At 44.4% G+C, this 20,313-nt stretch overlaps 1 protein-coding gene across 2 annotated transcripts; it reads right to left on the bottom strand.

Moving 5' to 3' along the window:
- Positions 1 to 133: 133 nt before the first annotated feature.
- On the bottom strand, positions 134 to 20,266 carry ift122 (intraflagellar transport 122 homolog (Chlamydomonas)). Of its 2 annotated transcripts, XM_076100057.1 has the most exons (30): positions 20,134 to 20,266; positions 19,327 to 19,393; positions 19,159 to 19,243; positions 18,997 to 19,075; positions 18,841 to 18,917; positions 18,639 to 18,705; positions 18,403 to 18,549; positions 18,101 to 18,229; positions 17,503 to 17,578; positions 16,444 to 16,635; positions 15,903 to 16,041; positions 15,568 to 15,770; positions 14,455 to 14,592; positions 14,126 to 14,290; positions 13,729 to 13,926; positions 13,366 to 13,506; positions 12,964 to 13,017; positions 12,135 to 12,296; positions 10,731 to 10,897; positions 8,757 to 8,928; positions 7,420 to 7,522; positions 5,430 to 5,570; positions 5,244 to 5,341; positions 3,639 to 3,739; positions 2,333 to 2,498; positions 2,073 to 2,190; positions 1,856 to 1,984; positions 1,191 to 1,267; positions 920 to 1,084; positions 134 to 772 (listed from the first exon to the last, which is right to left on the bottom strand). In XM_076100057.1, the coding sequence occupies exons 1-30, from the start codon at positions 20,175 to 20,177 to the stop codon at positions 686 to 688; spliced, it is 3,687 nt and encodes a 1,228-aa protein (XP_075956172.1). In that variant the 5' UTR covers positions 20,178 to 20,266; the 3' UTR covers positions 134 to 685. The 2 variants fall into 2 exon arrangements, with proteins under 2 accessions (XP_075956172.1, XP_075956180.1); XM_076100065.1 differs by lacking the exon at positions 18,101 to 18,229.
- Positions 20,267 to 20,313: the final 47 nt, after the last annotated feature.

The following is a 20,313-nucleotide window of genomic DNA, read 5'->3' as shown; positions in this document are numbered from 1 at the left end:
AGAGTAATCAGAGTCAGTGGGGCATGCTGCTCATAGCATGCACTCTCTCGCACACAAAACCTGTAGTTCAGTCTGAAAGAATAGGAAGTTAATATTACCGTCTTTGCAACATCATTATGAAAAGCCTCTGTAATAAAAAGTACCAAAATATTTTATTGAAAAGTTTGAATACAAAAATACATTGTTACGACCAAACATCAGATGACGTGTCCCGTACTGTTATAAAACATACAGAACAGCTTCAGCTCATAAGCATCTTGTCCTCTACACAGCAAATACATGTTTTATAGGTTAAAATAGTCTTATAAATAAAATTATTTTTATAGTAATTTTTTTACATTGTTCAGCCATGTTCCTTTTATACTGATGATGTAATCAGTGACAGGTCAAGGTAATCTGAGCCAATCGACCCAATTGGGTCGATTGGCTGATGGTGCACTTTTCTTACACTATACTAATGACCGACACACAAACACTACAGGTATTACTTCAGTCATCCTCGGAGGACAAAGAGCTGATCTTAAGACGGAGCTCGAGGAAAAGCAACACATTCACATTAACCGGAAGATAAACAGATGTCCGTGTACATCACAGCGACAAATATATTACAATACAAAAGAATAATGACAAAAAGGACGAAGGGGAAAGGACCAAAATGGAAATGTTTTCTCTCGTTTTAAGTAGATCAGTTCTGTTCGTCGATGGGTCTGCGACAATAAGGACAGCAGTTGTGCTGAAGCATCAGGAGCTCATAATCCTCACTGTGAAACATCTACGAGGAAACACAAAGATAAGAGCGTCAGAACGGCCCAGAATAAACAGATCTGATCACAAATGCTGCGTAGAGCAACATGAAAGTAAAGCTTTGTCTGCGGTTCACACCAGGTCGTGGTGGCCGTGTGTGTTATGAACGCTGTACCTTGAAGCAGGTGGGGCACATGGTGATGCTCACGTCGGGCAGCAGGGAGCGGAAGTATTCCCATTTGAGCGGCCTGGGCCAGCGTTTGATCAGGACGTCCCTCCTGCTCATGGAGCGCAGCACCAGGCGACTCACCTTGACGGGGACAAAGGTGGAGCCCCCCTGCTGTTTGGACGCACACACGGACACATTATGGACCCCGTCCTTTCATCCTCTCCAGCTGGTTTGCCCAGTTGGCGGAATATTAAATCGCCTCATCACCCCGCCTTACCTCAAAGCTCATTTTGGCTGTAAATGGGTCTTCCTCTGCGTCATCCAAACCGTCATCCATCCTCAAAGTCTGCAGCTCTGAATTTGGTGTTAAGAACGAATAGCGCACACATTTCAATAACATATTTTATCTGTTGTGTGTTTTCTGTTATATATTTTCAAGACGGGGGGAAAACAAACTATATGAAATGATCCCTCAGAGACTATTCTAAGAATGAATGTTCAAAATGCCGATCAGTCGTGCCTGTCAGTCACATCGTGGCTCTGGAAGAACAGAGCAGACCTCAGTGCCCTTGAGTGTCTGTCGGCTAATGCAGGTTAATCCCTGCACTAGGGCTGTGGCTACGGCTCTTGGAGGGTTAGTGTCATTAAGATGAGACAGGAGAGCCTCACTAACCCTATTAGCTCAAGAGCTGAGATGACTTAGCTCTGACAGCTTACCCCACCAGCACAGAATCGAGGCCAACGCAGACTAAACAGCTTCTTAGAGCTGTCACAAGGCGGAGGCGTGTCACGTGCCCTCGCTTCCAAGAGACGTGTGAGGGCAGGGATGCAGCCTCTCAGGACCAGCAGAGCGGGGAGTTAATAATTGATACAGAGCATGCGAGTCATCTGTTACCGCATATGAACACACGGAGTGACATAGTCTAGCTGATCAAAGGATACCGCCGTTGTCCATATCCTGCCAGCGAGCATCCCTCTGATCCGTGTGGGGAACTTCCAAGTCAATCAGAGACACGGCCTCCTCGTCACTTATGCCCTCCTCCAGGTAGAACTGCACCAGAGGCAACACCTCTGCACACAAGGAAGACACGCCACGTTACAAAAAAGGACTCCTCTCTGGCGAATATACCGTGCACCAATGCGTTGGCGTGTCACTGACCATATGAGGAGGCCGAGTAGATGAAAGGCTGCCTGCAGTTGATGCACACGCTCCCCTGGTTGTTCAGCAGGGGGTTGTTGGTGGAGCAGCGGTAGCACATCATGCCCTCAATCAGGTCCTGCAGTAAACACACGAGAAGTTAAAACAGACACACTGGAGAGCGCAGGACGGGGGGCGGGGCCGCTTTAATGATCAGAGAGTATTTATGAGCGATGTTTCAGAGTAAGTTAACACGTATACATCCAGCATCTTTAACACACCTCGCTGTCGTGAAACGGTTTGGAGCGGATGTTGAGGCTGCCCAGCTCTATGGACTCCTGGAAGCGAGAGGGAACGTGCAGCTCCTGGAGTTTCTCGTAGGAATACCTGGCAAGTTTATACGCACCCAGCCTTCGACTCTGCTTGGCCAACGCATACAAGGTGTTACTGATAATAAAGGTTAAGGATATCTAACGCAAGAGGAGCAGCTGGAGCGGAATGCCGACTTCTAGATATCTAATTCAAAACAAGTTATTTTTCTATGTGGAAACATTTATACTTTTGTGCATTTATAAATAGACATAACTGCATCTTCCCTCATTTCTACAACTTAGTGAGTAGAACAAGAGACATGCTGAGCCAGCAACATTGGCTGAATGCCTTGGAAGTAATACCTTGTGTGTGTGCGTGTGTGTGTGTGTGTGTGTGTTTTCGTGTTTCGAGTTGAGGGAGTCGTTGCTTATTTGTATTTATATGGAGACGGATTGCTAAGAGAGCCGCTCTGAGAGCACCAATGACAGGTCAATGAGTTGCAGCTGCAGCCGCTCTACGCTGGCACTCCTCCATCACCTAAAACGTAACACCACTCCTCTCCTCTCCACTCAGCGACTCGCCAGCTCCACCCACACACCCAGATCTGTTGATAAATGCACGTCCTCCTATTGTGAAACTTGTTCGGTGCGGCTTTTCTGTGACATTGTGTTTTATTGTTTAAATAGAGTCCAACGCATCCCCGCAGAACTCTATCAAATCTAAGTTCAACATTTTTTGTAACACCTCAGTTCGGCCGCACAGGATCCAGGCTGCTCAGCCCGATTTCCTCCTCAAAGGCTGGGCTTTCCTTCCTCATACTCTGCCTCAACTCTGTGTGTGTGTGTGTGTGTGCGTGCGTGTGTGTGTGTGTGCGTGTGCGTGTGCGTGTGCGTGTGTGTGTGTGTGTGACTGCATGGATTCTGTCTGTGTGGCTTTGTGTGAGTGTGTGTATTATGTCAAATTAAAGCCCATTGTTTAGTGTGTGTATCCGTTCACTAATCACAGCATTTGTTTAGATAACGGAGAATGTGCCACTTGCTGGCATCTCCTCCTCCTTTCCCATCATCCCCCCTTTTCTTTCTCTCAGCAGCAGCGTGGTTTCCGCAGTGTGGTTTCCGCAGTGGCAACTCTTCCCCCCCCCGACACATTATCATCACCATCTCTGCCAGTCTTGATTTCAGAGTGGCATGTCTGTTCTTCCCCACACTACTTTCTTCTAAAAATATATGTGCTTGATATTTTTCGGAAGGACTACTTTCTCAAATGGAAGGATACACTTTAGAGATGCCTGGCGGTATGTCCTTGGTGAGGTTGTTCAGAAGGAACCTGCAGATGTTGAAGAGCGTCTCTGGCATGTGGGAACTGAAGGGCTCATCCTGGAGATAAAAAAACAGATTGAAATATTAGTCTCGACTAAAATTTGGGTGGTTTGAAGTTGTTTTTCCGAAAAGCTCCATCTCTGCTTTTCCTCTGCTTAATTTGTTCGGAGTGTCCATCTGCACCCGGGTGAGAATAGTCACACAGCAACTATTCAGCTATTTACACCCGGCCAAGATGAATATGCTACTTAACTTAGCGATAGTTAGCTGTCAGAAACGGTAGTAACAGTAATATTGGTAGTATGTAGAGCAGCAAAGCAGGTCTAGGGAATAGGTTGTGGTGGGTGAATGGATCAAATTTAGGACTTTAATCCAGGAGATTGGTATTTGAGTCCTGTGAGAAACCTATTTTTACACATTCTTTCATCATTATTTTCAGTTTTCAGTCACAGTTTGATTGGGTTTAGGAAACATATACATCTAGTAGGCTACATATACACACAGCATTGTCGGCTACGGACACCTAGGTGCTTGTCTCTGCCGTGCTTTATACACCCGGGTGTAAAGGCAAGAGCAATCGTTAACCGCACTTTATCCTAAAGGTTGATCAGTCAAATCATTAGTGCCTGCCTGGGAGAGTTAAGGTGAGGTATCGAGGGTTCCTGCTCTGGTCTGGATCACAGCGATGTGCCTCTCTAAGCCGGGCAGAGAGCTGAAACAACAAACTGAGGACGCTGACACAGGCCAGGTTGCCCATTGAGTGCTCATAACCACAGATTGCTTGTTTGTAAGTGGGTTAGGGCTGTGGGGGGGGGGGGGGGGGGGGGGCTTGGAGAAGACCACTGGTGACTTCACCATGATCATCATGATGACTACTTAGTCATCATGATCAATGAAGCAGCTGGTTACCACGCTGATAGGGATCAGGGAGGTTTCAGGAAGTGAACCACTATGACTGTTGCATGAAGGGCGTATCCATAGCTATGATCAGCTATGATCACAGCTATGATCACAGCTATGATCACAGCTATGATCACAGCTATGATCATAGCTGTGATCATAGCTATGATCATCTCAACTCTTATGTGAAACATTTGCAAAAACGTTTAATAATGGAGGTTCTTGAGAAGTTCAATGGTCTCAACCTGAACTTAACATCCTCAGCTCTCTATTGTTCGCCTTACCCAACAACCACTGTGCACATTTTCTATTTGTCCTTTACCCTAAGTCCCTTTCTCTTTTTTTGGGGGGATTGACATAATCTTGCAGAGCCAGACCTCCTCCTTGTCAAAGCCACAGCGGTCTCAAAAGTTGATTAGAAAATGGGCAGAAACGCAGTGGGCTGTCAGTATCCTTCCATGTTCAAAAAAAAAAGAAAATTCTAAATTTGGAACATGAATGTGTTTGTGCCCAAACAGAAACCTGAACCACATAGCAGGTACTGTTTCCAGAGCTTTCAATCTGACAGCCAATCACATGGCTGCCTCCTGATCCCCCCCCCACAGACTTTTGTCTGGTCTGGCTTTGAAAGATTAGGGCTGACAAAGTATCGCGTTCTCACCGTGTAGCGCTGAATGGAGCGATAGACGTGGTAGAACTCTGCAAGATGCTGAAAACGCTCAAACTTCTTCAGCATTTCGTCCTTCTGGTCTTCGCTTTCTGCTCCGGGACAAACATACAGAGACAGACAAAGAGGAAACAAATGCATTTAGCAAACTAACCAAATTGCAGTGAAGATGGGTCTCACCTCTGGCGATGTCCAGACACTGCATAGACAGCATCCAGTAATAGTAGCCTGCATCGTTGAACCTGTTCTCCACCACTGCATTGTGGGTAAGCTGCTCCAGGACTTTAACGGCTTCGTTCTGTCGGCCGGCCTTGTGAAATGCTGCGGAGTGAAAGAAAGAAAGAAATAAAGAAAGAAAGAAGTGGTGATTGATGGATTGTTTATGATGTGCCCCTTGAGGCACAGCTGATATTTCAGGAGCCAATCTAAAACATCCTTCTTCATGGATGGATCTCTGGGGCGACGCCTTTGGTGCCAAGTTGTCATTGTTGTGTTATTTCACAACCAAACACTAAGCAAGTGTTATGACAACTTTGTTTCCTAAATGACGTTTCAGTTCGAGTATGAAGTGCTCTTTTTCTTTTTTTAAGATGTTCAGCAATGTTGCCTCTCGTGTCCCGTTTGGCTTCGGCAAAGATTTTACACGTTAACAACATAGCTTCCATGAACTGGTTTTGGGTTTAATCTTTATTCTATCGTATTAATAATATAAAGAACAATAACAATCGTGTGTTTATGAAAGTGTAGGTCACAATGTCTGATGCACACTTCTAATATATTCTGTCTACAGTCACATCTGGAAAGAATCACTCGAGATTAGCTGTGATTTTTGATGCAATCGGATTATTTTACTACAGAACTTTACTGTACCTACCCACACGTACACACACACACACACACACCGACTACATGCCACTACGAGCAATTTACACATAAAAGACTACGTTTTCTGTATGTAATAACTAACATAAGTATTTTCCAAACAGGGAGGTTGCTCCTGAATATCAAACACTGAAGCACTTTGACTGTAAAGCCCTAATAAGCACGAGCACTATTCTTCATGTTCCCATCGGAGGGTAATTAGAGCCCCCCCCCCTCCTCCCTCCACTAGTGACCCTGCTCCTGCAACCACAGTGGAGGTCAGGACATATTAGTGGCAAATATTTATCAGTCTACCTAACTGGATAAAAACCACATTCATCTGCTGTTGGTTATTGTGAGGAAGTAACCCCCCCCACACACACACACATTTATAGGCCCATAACAGAAAGCAGGTCATGTTCGTAACATTATGTAGATGGAGGTTCGCAGAATGGTATCCTTTTTATTTAAAGTGCATTCACTTATTCGATCAATATGTAGCGATCCAATATGCAGTTTTTGCAAAAAATGTCAATGAATGAAACAGAAATATGACGACTATTAAAAGATATCTTCAAACTGAAGACGTCTGTAATGAGCAAATAGTGAGTAAGCCTTTAGGTGATGGTAAAAAATGCAGCAGAGCCAATAAAATCTCTGGACGGAACCCCGGAGGCCGAGAACCACATTTTAGCTTCAAGCCCCCAAAATATGTACCCGACCAATTCAGCCTTTAGTGCTGTAAGCTGTTATTGAGAAGTACCAGCGTAGTGGACGGGAGACAGACTGGAATCCTGAGACTCAATTACAGTTAATCGAGTAACACAATACTGCGTCACTAAAATACACACAATCAGCAAAACGCATGACCATAAGCAAAGTCCAACACGATGAGGCCTGTTCAGTCATGAGTTCACTGTCGAGGCAGGCAGAGGAAGATTATGTACAAGAGGAAATACGCCTGCTGAGATCATAATTATAAATCTATGAGCTGATTATAACTATGGTTACAGTTGGTAATCATCATCAGAGCCGCTTGTAGGACTGGTGATTAGAGGCACGCATGCATGTCATTCAGCTAACAGGCAGCTCGGCTCTGTGCTGCTCGGCTCCAGCAAAGAGGATCATGTTTTACAGTGAACACGGAGAATGTCTGCTTCCAGAGCTGGCCAGACTTTATCACTTCCATGTGCTGTGGGCTTTAATGAAACGTACATTTTTAACAGGAACGTGAATGTGCACACCGGAGAATCCCTAATAGGCTGACTGAAAAGGGGAAAGTGGAGCCCCGCAGGCGACGCAAACTCACCTTTTTGCGCCTCCTCAAAGCGGTCGTTCTCCGCCAACCACTGGGCGTAAGGCACAAAGACGTCATTTCTGAACTGGGGGTGCTTCTCCGCGAGCGAGAAGGCCTGAGAAACGGACGGGCGAGAGCAAAAGCAGAGAGTTGTAACGCGGCATTTGTGACACGTTGACTGTAATATGAAGCGGACAGCATCAGACTGAACTACTGGTACCACACGCATTATTCAAAGAAACACACATTACTTCCAGTCAAAACATCGCAACGCGGCATTATTAACGAGTTCAGCTTAGGAGCTAAATTGATTTCACGCTCAATTAGAACTACAACTGCGGCTCTTGCACTTTTTTTTGAATGACAGGATATAAAAGAGCTGTTGCAGTGCGCCGTGGACACACATTTGCCCGTCACAGTGACTGATTAATCTAAATGTCCTGTGGTAAAACCTGAGCCAAGAAACACACACCAGTCATAACATACAGTAAAAGAGCGAAAGTGTGTGTGTGTCTCCAAGGCCTGTGAGCCCAAAGCCATTTAAATAACTACTTTGTTGTAGAGAAGAGTGGGAGCAGTGAATAGCATCCATATGGCACATGTTGTAAGTCAGTCTGCGCTCCGTCCCGTCTTGGTGTCCACCTCCCCCAGTGAGGCACATAAAGCCCAATAGTTCCTTCAACCTCTGCCTCCCTCCCTCCCTCCCTTTTCTTTTTTTCCTTCTCTCTGAGGATCAAATAAATATCCAGGAAGCCCTCCTCACACACTACAGCAGAAGCATGTGATCGTGATTTGATGTTCTGTTTTTGGCTCTTCTTGTTTCAGCATGCAAATCGCCAATGTGCATCTCTGTAACGCCTTTAACTCGATTTAAGACGGCAGATGGATTAAAGAAAGGCTACATCTTATTCTTGTCTGAGCAGCATGATCCGCCCTGATGGAGGAATTTGATTGGAAGCAGAATGGAGCCTTAAGCTGATGCTCTTTCAGTGCGGTAGAGCGTCTTTTGTGCTTCTCACTCAGTAATCATCATGTGGGCATGGATTCAGAGAAATCCAAAAGCTGGATGATTAGCGGGTGTGTGTGTGTGGTTTGTCAGTGCAGCATATCAGGCAGATGTATTCTTATTGTTCTCATTGAGCCGTGGTTAGTTGAACAAATACAATATGCTTTTCTGTCCGTGCGCATCGAGCGGTTTATGATATGGGTTTTCTGAGTGCCACAGCAGTTTATTTAGCGCGGCCCTATGTGGTTCACATTATATTTATGCGATCGTCTCGGTACATTCTATATATAAGCCATGATGAGCGGAGCAGGTGTGCCTCCTGTGTGCATTAAGTGTGTCAGACCTCTTCCCAGTGCCAGGTTTCCACATGCAGCTGCACGAGGGCCTGCAGGTCCCCCATCTTGGAATAAGTCTCTGAGGCATAGCCGTGGTGCTTCAGCCTCTTGAAGTGGAGCGCACACTTCGCCAACGGTTCGCGTTCAGCCTTGTCCAACTTTCGAGCGATGTCGATGAGCCTGGATTAAGAGGGGAGAGGAATGAGCGCACGCAGAGAGTGCAGATAAACCCTTACATGGTGGGGGGGTCCGTCGTATTGAATTATTCTGATGAACCCAAAAAGAATAGAAGCTAGTCGGGGTCACTAGCTGAATCAGAGTCAGGTTACAGAGGCCTGACTCTGCTCTGCTGCAGTGTTTGTAGTGCTGACCCACTCGTAGCACCACCATAGCATCTCTGATACGACCACCAGACCACGGGCTTATCAGTTTGCCTGGTTTTCAACAACACACCCCACATTCCCACTATGCATGTATGAGTGAAAGCTAATAGAAATGTAACAGTTCCCTTTGCACCGTCTTATCTATCGTAGCTTTCACTCAGCACATGAAATATAGCTTTTACTGATCCTCAGAGAGACGCATGTTCTGGATATGTACTTGTGGTGCCTCGTGCTGCTGCTATGCAACACAGACTGCAAGTTAATGATCCTCTTTGGACATATCTTAAGACAATGAGTATCGGATATGTTTGGGGGTTCTTTTCAGAAAATAAATTAAGTGGCCTTCTTTAAATTTCATCAACTATTTCTCCCTCATTGAAAAACTCTTTTGTTAGTTAGTTTGGCTTCCAAACTAGTTGTGATGTCACAGCAAAACGATTCAAGGTGAGCACAGAGAAAAGTTTCTCCCTTCCGCCGATGAATGTAAAAAAAACGGCCTTAAAAAAATTGCAAATACAACATTCTGCACAGCGAGGCTCAATCATCCAGATCAAGTAACAATAAGCAACACGTATTTTTGAGTTGGGAGGAACTTTAAACGTCAACACATCAAATCAGGAATCTGAATTGAATCGGAATCTACATCTGGGTTCAAATGTGGCTCTTTGTTTTGTTTCCCAAGCTTTTAGGGATTTTAAAATCTTTACACCGGTTTACCTGTTAGTTTGCCGTATTGATTTTGAAGTTCCTGTATTAGTTTATAAGGCTCTACACGGCCTTGTATCAGACTAACCTCTTAGTTTATGAACCAGTGCGGCTCCTCAGATCCTCTGGTTCTTTTCCACAAAGGAGAACCAAAACATTTGGTGACACTGCTTTTAGCCGTTATGCTCCGAGCCGCTGGAACAGCCTTCTGAGAGGAGCGGAAAATATTGATTTTATTTTTAAACCAGTTTATTCAGTCTGGCTTTTTTATATTTTACAATTTTATGTTTTTTATAATTATTGCTTATTATTAAGTCTGATTTGATACAGTGTCGTGTGTGTTTTTATGCTATGGTTATAGTATTTACACTTATTTTATTATAGCTCATTCTTTAGCTTCTTTCTTTACAGTTTCACCATAATCCATTTATTCTGTTTTATTTTTGTATTTATCTATTTTTCCCTTAATTTCATTTGGTGTGCATCAGTCTCTTCATCTCTCCATTTTCATATTATTTTCGTCTCGTCCATCATTTGTAAAGCACTTTGAGCATTTGATTTGTTTTAAAAGCTACTAAATAACTAAAACTTGATTATTATTCCACTAATGTTAAGAGTATTCAATTAAAGTCTGGACTGTAGATACCTAGAAAGAATGACATTTTAGATAGAGTGAAAAGTGTGAACATTTCTAAATCATATTAACTTCTTTTGTTCAGTTATTAACTAGAGAAAGTGATCATTTCCAATATTCAAAGAAGTATTCTAGCTGACATTTGATGATTTGGAGAAATCATGCGCACAAATCTAAAAAGACGGTTTGGAAAAGGTTAAACCGGAATAAGAGTGTATCTTGTGTGTAAAGGATTGTTTCATACAGTGACTGGCACCTACATGTCTTCCCAGCCGTGTTCCCCGATGATGTCTATGGCTTTGAGATGTTCTCCTGCTGACAGGTACATCTCCGCTGCTGCCCGGGGCTCCTTGCTGCTCTTAGCCCAGTCTGCCTGCTTGGTCATCAGGATCCGAGAGCTCTTTGGGTCTGTCGCTCCAACGAAATCCTGCGAGAAAGACCCACACAGTTACAAATGTATTAAGATACCAATGGATAACTGGGAAATCCTCATTAACACTGGTTATAAGCAAGGACTGTCATGTGGAAGGAGAGTGACGCTGATATCGAGGCCGTTCTAAAACGATTCAGAGTACCGAACAGAACTCTGCTTTGATTGTTATTTATTAAAATGTGTTATTTACTTCCGTCTGCTACGAGATGCCGGGTTGCGACTGTGGCAGATCTTCTTTTTCCGTATCACGGTCACAGAATAGACGCCGGGTCTGTATGGGAGAACTACCCCGACATCTCTGAATCGTTCACTTAATGGCGTCGTATTTGCGTTTGGGCTGCCGAGTAATACTTTTGAATTTGATACGACTCCCTTTATTAACATATTAATATAACATTTTGTGGCATGTCTTCTCAATAGCGCCCCTGACATCGTAGGCTAGTCCTGTTTTTTCCTCTTTAACGAGTTAACATTCGGTCTGATATCAGGCCGCAGGAGGAGTCCAGTTCAGACAGCCAGAACCATGGGGGTCGAGGCCGAGACAGGAGGAAGAGAGTAGCACAAACAGCAGGCGGCTAGCCCTCCGGTGTCCATCCTACCTAAAACAAACAGCCTGTAGGACCAGATGGCCACACAGCCACATAAATATACAACAGCCACATCAAACACACATACAATCTGATACACGCGCGCGCGCACACAAATATACATGAGCGAGTCATAGCGGTGTCGTCCTCGTCCGCTCCAGCAACGCGAATGTAGAGCTTGACGATCAAAGTGCCCGTCCCCGCATGTAAACACAATAAAGCAGGAATTTATTTTGCCTCAACTCCAACTGACCTCATCAAAGTGATCATGTGAAAAGCAGACGCTCGTCTTATTTCTCTCCCTTTGTGCTCCATTTCCAACTCTAACTATGTGTGTAAGTTACCCATGTGGAGTACACGGATATGTCTGTACGGTGTGTGTGTGTGTGTGTGTGCACTGATCAGATGATATATGTGGAGATTCCAGTGATATACGAGGAGATGAAAGACAGACGGTAAAGGGAGTGGGGGGGTGGGGGGGGGGGCTGTTTGAACACAGTGCAGGGCCCCAACTTGGCTTAACTGCGCATAATGAGGAAAAACATATATTCTACAACCCCGAAAACATGCAGCGCTTTCTAGGTTGCTCTACAGGTTTGTTGTACAGGCGCGCGTGTGTTTTTGTCAATCAATGATTCAATCACCTTGGCGTACTCAAACATGCGCAGGTCAGTGTACATGCTCAGGGCTCTGGATTCGTGGCCGGTGCGTTTGTAGAGCTTGGCTGCCTCGTGGAATTTCCCCTGGTAGGCATAGACGTCTGCCAGGAACAGCTCATTGTCGTTCTCGCCCCGCTTCTTCCTCTCCTGCAAATCAGTCAGCACAAACACTGGCATGTGTGCAGAGATAAACACTCACATGCATGTACACAGTCACAGTCACAGTCACACACACAATGAGTCAAAAACAAAAGAAGGCACTAAAAACTTTTGGCTTCCAGGATGCAATCAGCGTCGTCTCTGAGCGAGCACTAAACCCCATCAGTCACAACGAAAAAACAGAACAAATAGAATGTTTATATAATACAATAAACATTTATTTCATATGACTGAACAAAGATGCTTTTACGGGAGAATATTTTCCCTTTTCAAAAGAGAGAGCAGCAGAAACTTTCTCCAGGCACAAAGCTGAAAAAAGACTTCTCTTTGCTCTGCATGCATATTGTCGAGGAGTGTGTGTGTGTGTGTGTGTGTACGTTATTTGCTTTGTGTATACTGGGCCCGAGGAGGTCATTCGGGATACAGGTTCCTCCCTTGCTCAAGAGGTTTTTAAGTGTAGCTCAGGGCAAAAGCCCTGCAATTAAAGGTATGACGACCATTAATAATTGTGATTGACCCAGCATCCCCTCCGCCTCCTCTAAACATAATGACGTCAACTCTGGTTGGAGCAGAAATCGGCAAAAAAAAAAAAAAAAGAGCTTGGCTTTACACAATATTTATGTTTTTTTGTCCCTTTCTTAAGAGTAAGTATTACCTCGATGCTATTGATGAGCTCCAGGTAGCGCAGGTCTCTGATTCTAATGAAGGCCTGAAAATTGGGAAGACAAGAGATCATTTAGAGTTTGTTACGTGTTTTCTTTTTGCAGTACCAGCTTCATTAAAATCATGCCTTATATATGTGAACATCTACCGAAGAGTCTGCAGAGGACATGAAGTCTAAGAGTAAGGCGAAAAGCAAAAGTAACAGCAAGGTACTGCCACCACATTTGGAGGTAGTTGCTGCAATTTATACGCTTTTATGATTCTGGGAAGATAAAAGCAGTAGAATGAGCAGGTCGATGACACTGAATGATGTGTGTGTGTGTGTGTGTGTGTGTGTGTGTGTGTGTGTGTGTGTGTGTGTGTGTGTGTGTGTGCGTGTGTGTGTGTGACTGGCCTTCTTGGCGGTGTCAAAGTCGAGTCCCTCCAGGGCATCTGTGGCTAAATCCCTCCAGTCACTGTCAGTCACGCCTAGACAGGCGATCTGGTAGGCCTCCTTATACATCTTCCTCTCCAGGTACTGGTACATCGGCGCCGACTGAGCAGAGCAACAACGCCGTCAACAAGCATGACAAGCAGCAGCAAACTAATCAATAAATAGGAAAACACATATTCACCCACACACTTATGTCAATAACTGTAGCAATCCATGACAGTCATATTTGTCTTTGTAGTACAAACAAATACCATGATATTTAAGATCCATTAGATCTTGTGTCAGCGCCTCCAGACCAGGACGGGCTGACAACACGCTACACACCTGAGGCACCTCCACAGCCGACATGGAATAGACGTGGAGACAGAAGATCTTAGAGCCGTTGTAGCCGACCATGAAGCCCTGCATCTTCTGCTGGTGAACGGGAAAGTTGCTGGCCTTGATGTTGAGGTAGCCATTGCCAGAGAAGCACAGCATGTCCTCACACTGGGTGTTCCAGGCCACGCTGTTCGCATTAGGCTCCTACAGGGAGAGCAAAGAGAGAGGAGGCAGGTGAGGGAGGATAGGTCTAGAGGCGACTGTGGGACACGGAGCAGACAGGAGTACATGAGAATATGTGCCTAATGCAAATTATTACACATACATGTTTCTATTTTATCCCATCCCACTGCACCTCGTTCCTCCAGCATCCCCCCTTAACCCTCTCCACCGGCCCGCTGACCTGAAAAAGCAGCTCTTTGCTGTTGATGTCGTAGACCAGCAGAGTGTTGTGCTCGTCCACCACAGCCAGCTTATTGCGTGAGGCGCTCATGTCCAGGCAGCGCACCGAGGTCGACAGCTTCAGCAGCGTGATGGGAAACAGGTTGTCGACGAATATCTTCAGGATCTACGTCACAAAAAAACGACGACAAGCAGAGCAGAAATGGAAACCTTCCTCCGAGAAGAAAGACCTTCCTTTTATGTTTAAATTCCCGGAGCACTGGCTTGTGAGCATGGGAGTCATTTTGTAAGGTTACTTAATGTGGGGCTGTATTTTCCCAAGATACTCACAGCACCATTCTTTAGGCCTACTAATAGGCCCTCTCTGCCCGGCGAACCACCAATCACTTTGATGTAGCGAATTAGAGACTCCATCACCCATTCTTTTTCCTTGACGCTGGTGAAGGACAGACACTGGAGCCTCTTCTCCTGCGAGAGCAGAGCGGGAAAGATGAGACCACGATTACATTCAGCACACGGAACACTGACTTGTTAAGTACGACCAAATGATTCTGTTTATTTTTATTATTTCAGAGTCTGTTAATCACGCCCTGTACCTTATTTAAACATACTCAGTAATGCCGAACAATTCTTAGCACGTTGTTCTTTTAAACATTGCAAAGTGTGGCTCAGCGGCAGAAAGGGATGCAATGAAGATAAACAATGATTTGATTTGACACAGCCGTGCACAAGCACAGCCCATATATATGATATAAAAGCTGTCTGAGGCATGAAACACAGGCCCGCCTGTTCGAGAGAGATCTGAAGCACCTCTGTCTCTCACACAGGCAGATTTAAAAGGAAATAACCTGAGTGTTATGGCTGCTCCTCCTCCCTACCAGCCTCTGTCAAACACACAGAGACAAGAAGCAGAGAGGAACCCCAAGAGACACCCACTGGTTCAACAGACTGTGGTCCTTCCCCTCCAGTCTCGCTCTATCCAGTTTGAAGACGGTTGAGAAGGGGAGAGAGAGAGAGAGACGGAGGCTGCAGAGCACATGCACAGCTGGAGCATTCTGCAAACTAGGCAGAAACATCTGGAAAACCAGCAATTGCGTGATATTATCATTCTTCACTGGGCTGTTTGGGCAGAACACTGACTCACTCTGCTTCCATCATGTTAATAGTTCTCAAATGTCTCTACGGCCTCATGCGCATTCTGTCAAGTGTGCATTAGTGTCATACAAAGAACCGGAGTAACACTTCAGGTCAGCAGAATGTAGTCTGAGAAGCATAATAAGAAAAACTGTCTCATTACGTGAGGAAAGACCCAAAAACACAAACAGGCTCCAGAAGAAGCAAGCGAGACATTTTAAGTAATCAAATTGAAATGAGTGTTTTGAATGGTTTGTTTTTAATGAGCATTCCACCGCACAACCACCGCGCAACCATGTCTCCTCTGACCTGACACAGGATGATGTGCTGGGAACAGACCACCAGCAGGTTGCATTCAAACTTCCTGCAAATCTTCTCCTTGATCCGGTAGTGCATGTCTGAGGAGTCGTCCGAGTAGAGCTCATAGATGAGGATCTTCTCGGGCAGCTGGATCGCGAGGCGGTTTCTGTAGATGGCGATCTTCTTCACCAGCTCACGGCACTTTATCCGTACTAGGGAAAGAAGGAAATGAAAGCAGAGAGTGGACATTTTAAGTGTTATTTATCTTAGCCGATGCATCCTGTTGAATCACAACAGGTCCTCTATGATGAACTCAATATCCTGGAGCTAAAGCAAAAGTGCACCTTTTTGTTCAGTGATGAGGTGCTGGACAATGACATCAGTCATGCTGTCCCTATAAGCGTAGCGATCCTTGTAGAGGCCGTGAACTGTACTGAAGATAAGTTGGTAGCAGGCGATGGTCCCATCCTGGCAGGCCAACACCTAAAGAGAAGAGATAACAATGTAGCAGTACATCCTATTAACACCTCTAAGAAAAGACTGAACGAGTGGGAAAATGTTCCTGTTGCTAAAGCATCTACACAGCAGAACCGAGAGAATCTGCCAGCAGCCATTTCTCTCCTGTATAACCCATCACTTTCAGCTAAATATAGTGAAAGGGGAAAAAAAAAGTTGCTATGGTGTTAAATGAAATTAATATCTGTGTAGCTAAATCAGATCAAGAAAAGGTACCAAACGCAGACTGACACTCTGAATAGAAGGTCTGAGCTTCATCACTGTTTTGCATTACATTTGCTCACCTCTTTTCTCACTCTGACATGCACAATTATTTAAGGGTAATGATCATTTCTCCAGACGTGTAGCTTTAACAAGCTGCGGACCCACCACAAAGTTGGAGTCAGGCTTAACCCGGCACGTCCACACCCAGGCGTTCTGCTCTCCAATGGTGCCAAGCCGCACGCCGTCTTTAGTGTAGAGGGACGCCTGTTTATCGGAGCCCCCCATGACTATATACTCGCCCTTGGAGAAGTAGCTGACGCAACAAGGGTCATAGGTGAGAGTCCTGTCTTTTCCAATCTGACAGAGACAAAGAAAGAAGAGGACATTAACCGAAGAACAAAAGTATCATTGCTCATATTTATTGCCCGGGGGCTTGGGCCAACACCTCCCACTGTCTGGGCCGACACACATCAAAGAGTACATTCAACCTTCCCTCTGTGTGTTTGATGAAACGATAGACATAAAAGTTTTTTTTCTCCTCTGGTTTTAACAACCTCTATTGTATTAATGTTCAAAGACAATATGCACAACGTATCAGTCCCTCTCAACTCTGTGCATCTGTTCCTCCTCACTCTACAAAAAGAAAAAAAAGCTGTCGGACACTCGGCTCTTTTCTTTCATTGCAAACAATTCCTGGTGTTGTAATCAAAACAGAATGTTCACTTAAATAAATAGGCCAATGACAATATAAGAGCCAACGGCAGAGTAATGAACAGTGCATATTTGTCTATAATTACGGTAATGCCCACAGGGAATTCAGGAGGAAAGAGGGACAGTGAGGGGGCAATTATAGCATAGCCGGATCACTTCCAATGTACTGTTATGGTTCCAATAGAGCCTGACAGTTTTATTACAACAGGAAATGCTGCTCTTAAACTCAGTTAAGTGTTCCCAATACCATGTATTTTGGGCAGATAAACAGACTTCTTATTGCTATAGCCAGTGATGGCACATACAGTGAGCTGATAGCGTTAGTCTTCGGGTATTTTCCATGCAAGGTAATGAGACCGCCTATATTTAGTCATCTAAATGTACCTTTGAACAGTTTGAAGTGGCAAATGTGCTTTATTAGAACATGTCGCACAAGTAAGAGTGCGTATGCTTATGTACACTTGCCAAGTCACCGTGTTAGGCATATGATGTACATAGACCTGTGGTGCTCACCTGCTTTCCACTGAGCTGATAGAAGGACAGCTTCTGACCCCAGTCTGCCACAGCCAGAATGTCATTGTGCTCATCCCTGTGAAAATACAACAGAAATGACTTTAGCCATAAGCCGTCCTGTCAACATACTGTACTAGTGGGGCTTTGGTTGTTTAGGTAATGATGACGGTGTTAATAAAAGTACCCTTCAACTAGGGGACGAATGGTCCAGCCCTTTCCCCTGACATCTGACAGATTTTTAGCTTTACCATGTTTGTATGCTGATGTTTAATTTGCTTATCGTGACTTTGCAGTTGTTTTTATCGTTGCCACGATATCTATCCACGCAAGCCTGTGTGCTGAGCAGAATTCACCCTGTGGAAGCGTTAATGAGCAATGCATCAAATCCCTAGCAGCAGAAGAGACTATTCACTGGCTGACCTCAAGCTCCAACCTCCCTGTTATATTTCATAACTCCTTTGGAAGAGAGATTTTCAATTCTCAATGGGACTATCCTTGTTAAATAAATATATCTGGTGCATTGTCTCTCACCAATGCCCTGTTTCACCTCCCTCCTGCTAATCTCCATCTTCCTGTGTGCCCTTCTCTCTCAATTAACCTGTTCAGCAGTCCTCTGTTATGGCTACAGCTGTGCTCCTGGCTTAGACTGTAGGGGGCATCAAAGAACATGGTCAGCGGATCCGAGGCATCAAACTTCCAATACTCGCTGGTTGACCGCTGCCACCTGCTGGCCCCACACAAGCTATTCACTTAAAATGCAAAGTACTCTCAATAGCACATCAGTTCTTAAGATCTTAAGTGTGTGTGTGTGTGTGGGGCATTAAATCAAATAAAGTGGTGAAGATAAAGATGTTATTTTCTTTATTTCGTTGTATGCTGCAATAGTGAATTAAGACTAACTTGGAGGGGTTCCAGGCTATGGACCAGACGGGAGAAGAGGAGCCTCCTGGACGCTCGATCTTCACCTTCTCCTCTCCGTTCTTGTTCCGAATGCTCACCACTCCGTTCATCATGCCGAGGGCGAGGTACTGCCCGTCGTTTGTCCACCTTCAACCAAATGAAAACCGTCACCATAAACGTGTCACATTTAAAGCGCACCGATGTTGCAGACAGTTAGAACTACAAACATCACTTACCCACAACATGTTATTTTGCTGCTCACTTTATGTTTGTTCACAGATTTTTGCTCCGGGGACCAGAGACCTAAGAATGTAAAGAAAAGATATACTCAGATGTCCATGGGGACAATTTCTCTTTTTGAAAATATTCATAGGTTCATAGTTTATTATGCACAAGATCCTAAAGTGCAGTATGGACTCAAACTCATGGTGCACTTACCAAAGTCACCAGAAGAACAGGAGGCAAGTTGGTGAGTGACAGGGTTGTAGGCAATGCACTGGATAGAGTCATTGTGACTACAGATAAAACAAAGGAAAAGAGAGATGAAGTAATACATTAAATACATGTAGAGGGATGAATATAAGCGACACTTACGTGTATCTCAAAATACCCTCCAGTTTAGAAGTCCAGATGATGATGCTTTTGTCAGCTGACCCCGAGGCAAACCTTTTACCTGCAGAAGAATATAGTTAGTATGATAACGACGACGACTGATAAAGGAAAATGTAGTGTACGAATGGAAAGCCACTTGAGTACCATCTTTAGCATAGGCCACGCAGTACACGATATCTTTGTGTCCTTTTAAAGGCTGGATAATGGCTCCATCAGCTACGTCATAAACCTGCAACGGAAGTTGAATACATTAGATGTAATAATAACGCATGTATTCTTTAGATATGCGTTTAGAAAGCAGGAAAGACTTACGAGGACACGGAGCCCTGCAGCGATGATGAGCTGGGTGCCATCTGGCTTGAAGGCAAGATCATAAACACTGCAAAAAGGAAATAATGGATTCTCACTCATCGATGAAGTCATATTAAGGAAACATGATGAATATTCATGGAGTCCAGCTTCTCAAATTAGAGGATTTTTCTGCTTTACTCAGTTTCTTTAATAATTGTAAACTGAATATTTTTGGATGCATCTCTGGATTTTGGACCGTTGATCAGACGAAACTAGAAATTTGAAGAAGTTGAGCTTTTCTTCATTATTTCATCTATCTATGGGGTTTTTTCAGAAGCAAATAGTTTATAGATACATTTATAAAGTACACATGTTTATCAATAATAACAAAAACATGAGTTTAAAGGTTCTCGTTTACCTTGAAAATAGCATACCCAAATAAATATTGCCTGTTAATTAATAAATCTGCTATCTTGTGGTCAGATAGTTCATCTATAATCCAAACTAGTTTACATGTAAATGTACGTTACGTCATTAACAGCATGCAAAGATGTACGTTAGCTTCAGAAACAACCAACTAACTAGCTAGCTTTACATTAGCTTCAGCTTAATATTGTATCGTAACAAAGATGACATGAGACACTATTGGTAGAGCAAATATTCTGCACGACAAATACGGCAGAATAATCATAAACCAGCTCTAGTATCTGACATTTAGCTAATGCTAGCTAACGTTAGCCTGCTATCACTAGTTTACATAGCAACCGCCGTTGCTAACCACCTAGCGTTGCGTCCCAGCATCGGGCCCCGGGTCGGACAGACTCTCACCATTGTTCACGAATAGTTTCTTTCCACGCTAGAACGGCTCTCATCTCCACCGGTTTTTTTAAACAACAAACCGGTACCGGTGGGGTTTGTGTCAACAGGTTGTGGTTGTTACTCGGGTTTTCGTACTAAGCTCCGTTTTCATGATTCGTTCTCACTGCGCAGACTCGGATCTGCTCGCTA

The sequence above is a fragment of the Anarhichas minor genome, unplaced genomic scaffold (genome assembly GCF_050575085.1).
Source record: "Anarhichas minor isolate MPS153535 unplaced genomic scaffold, ASM5057508v1 ptg000003l, whole genome shotgun sequence".
Lineage (NCBI taxonomy): Eukaryota > Metazoa > Chordata > Actinopteri > Perciformes > Anarhichadidae > Anarhichas > Anarhichas minor.
Note: the sequence above shows the minus strand (reverse complement) of the source record. Positions and strands in the feature narration are given on the sequence as shown.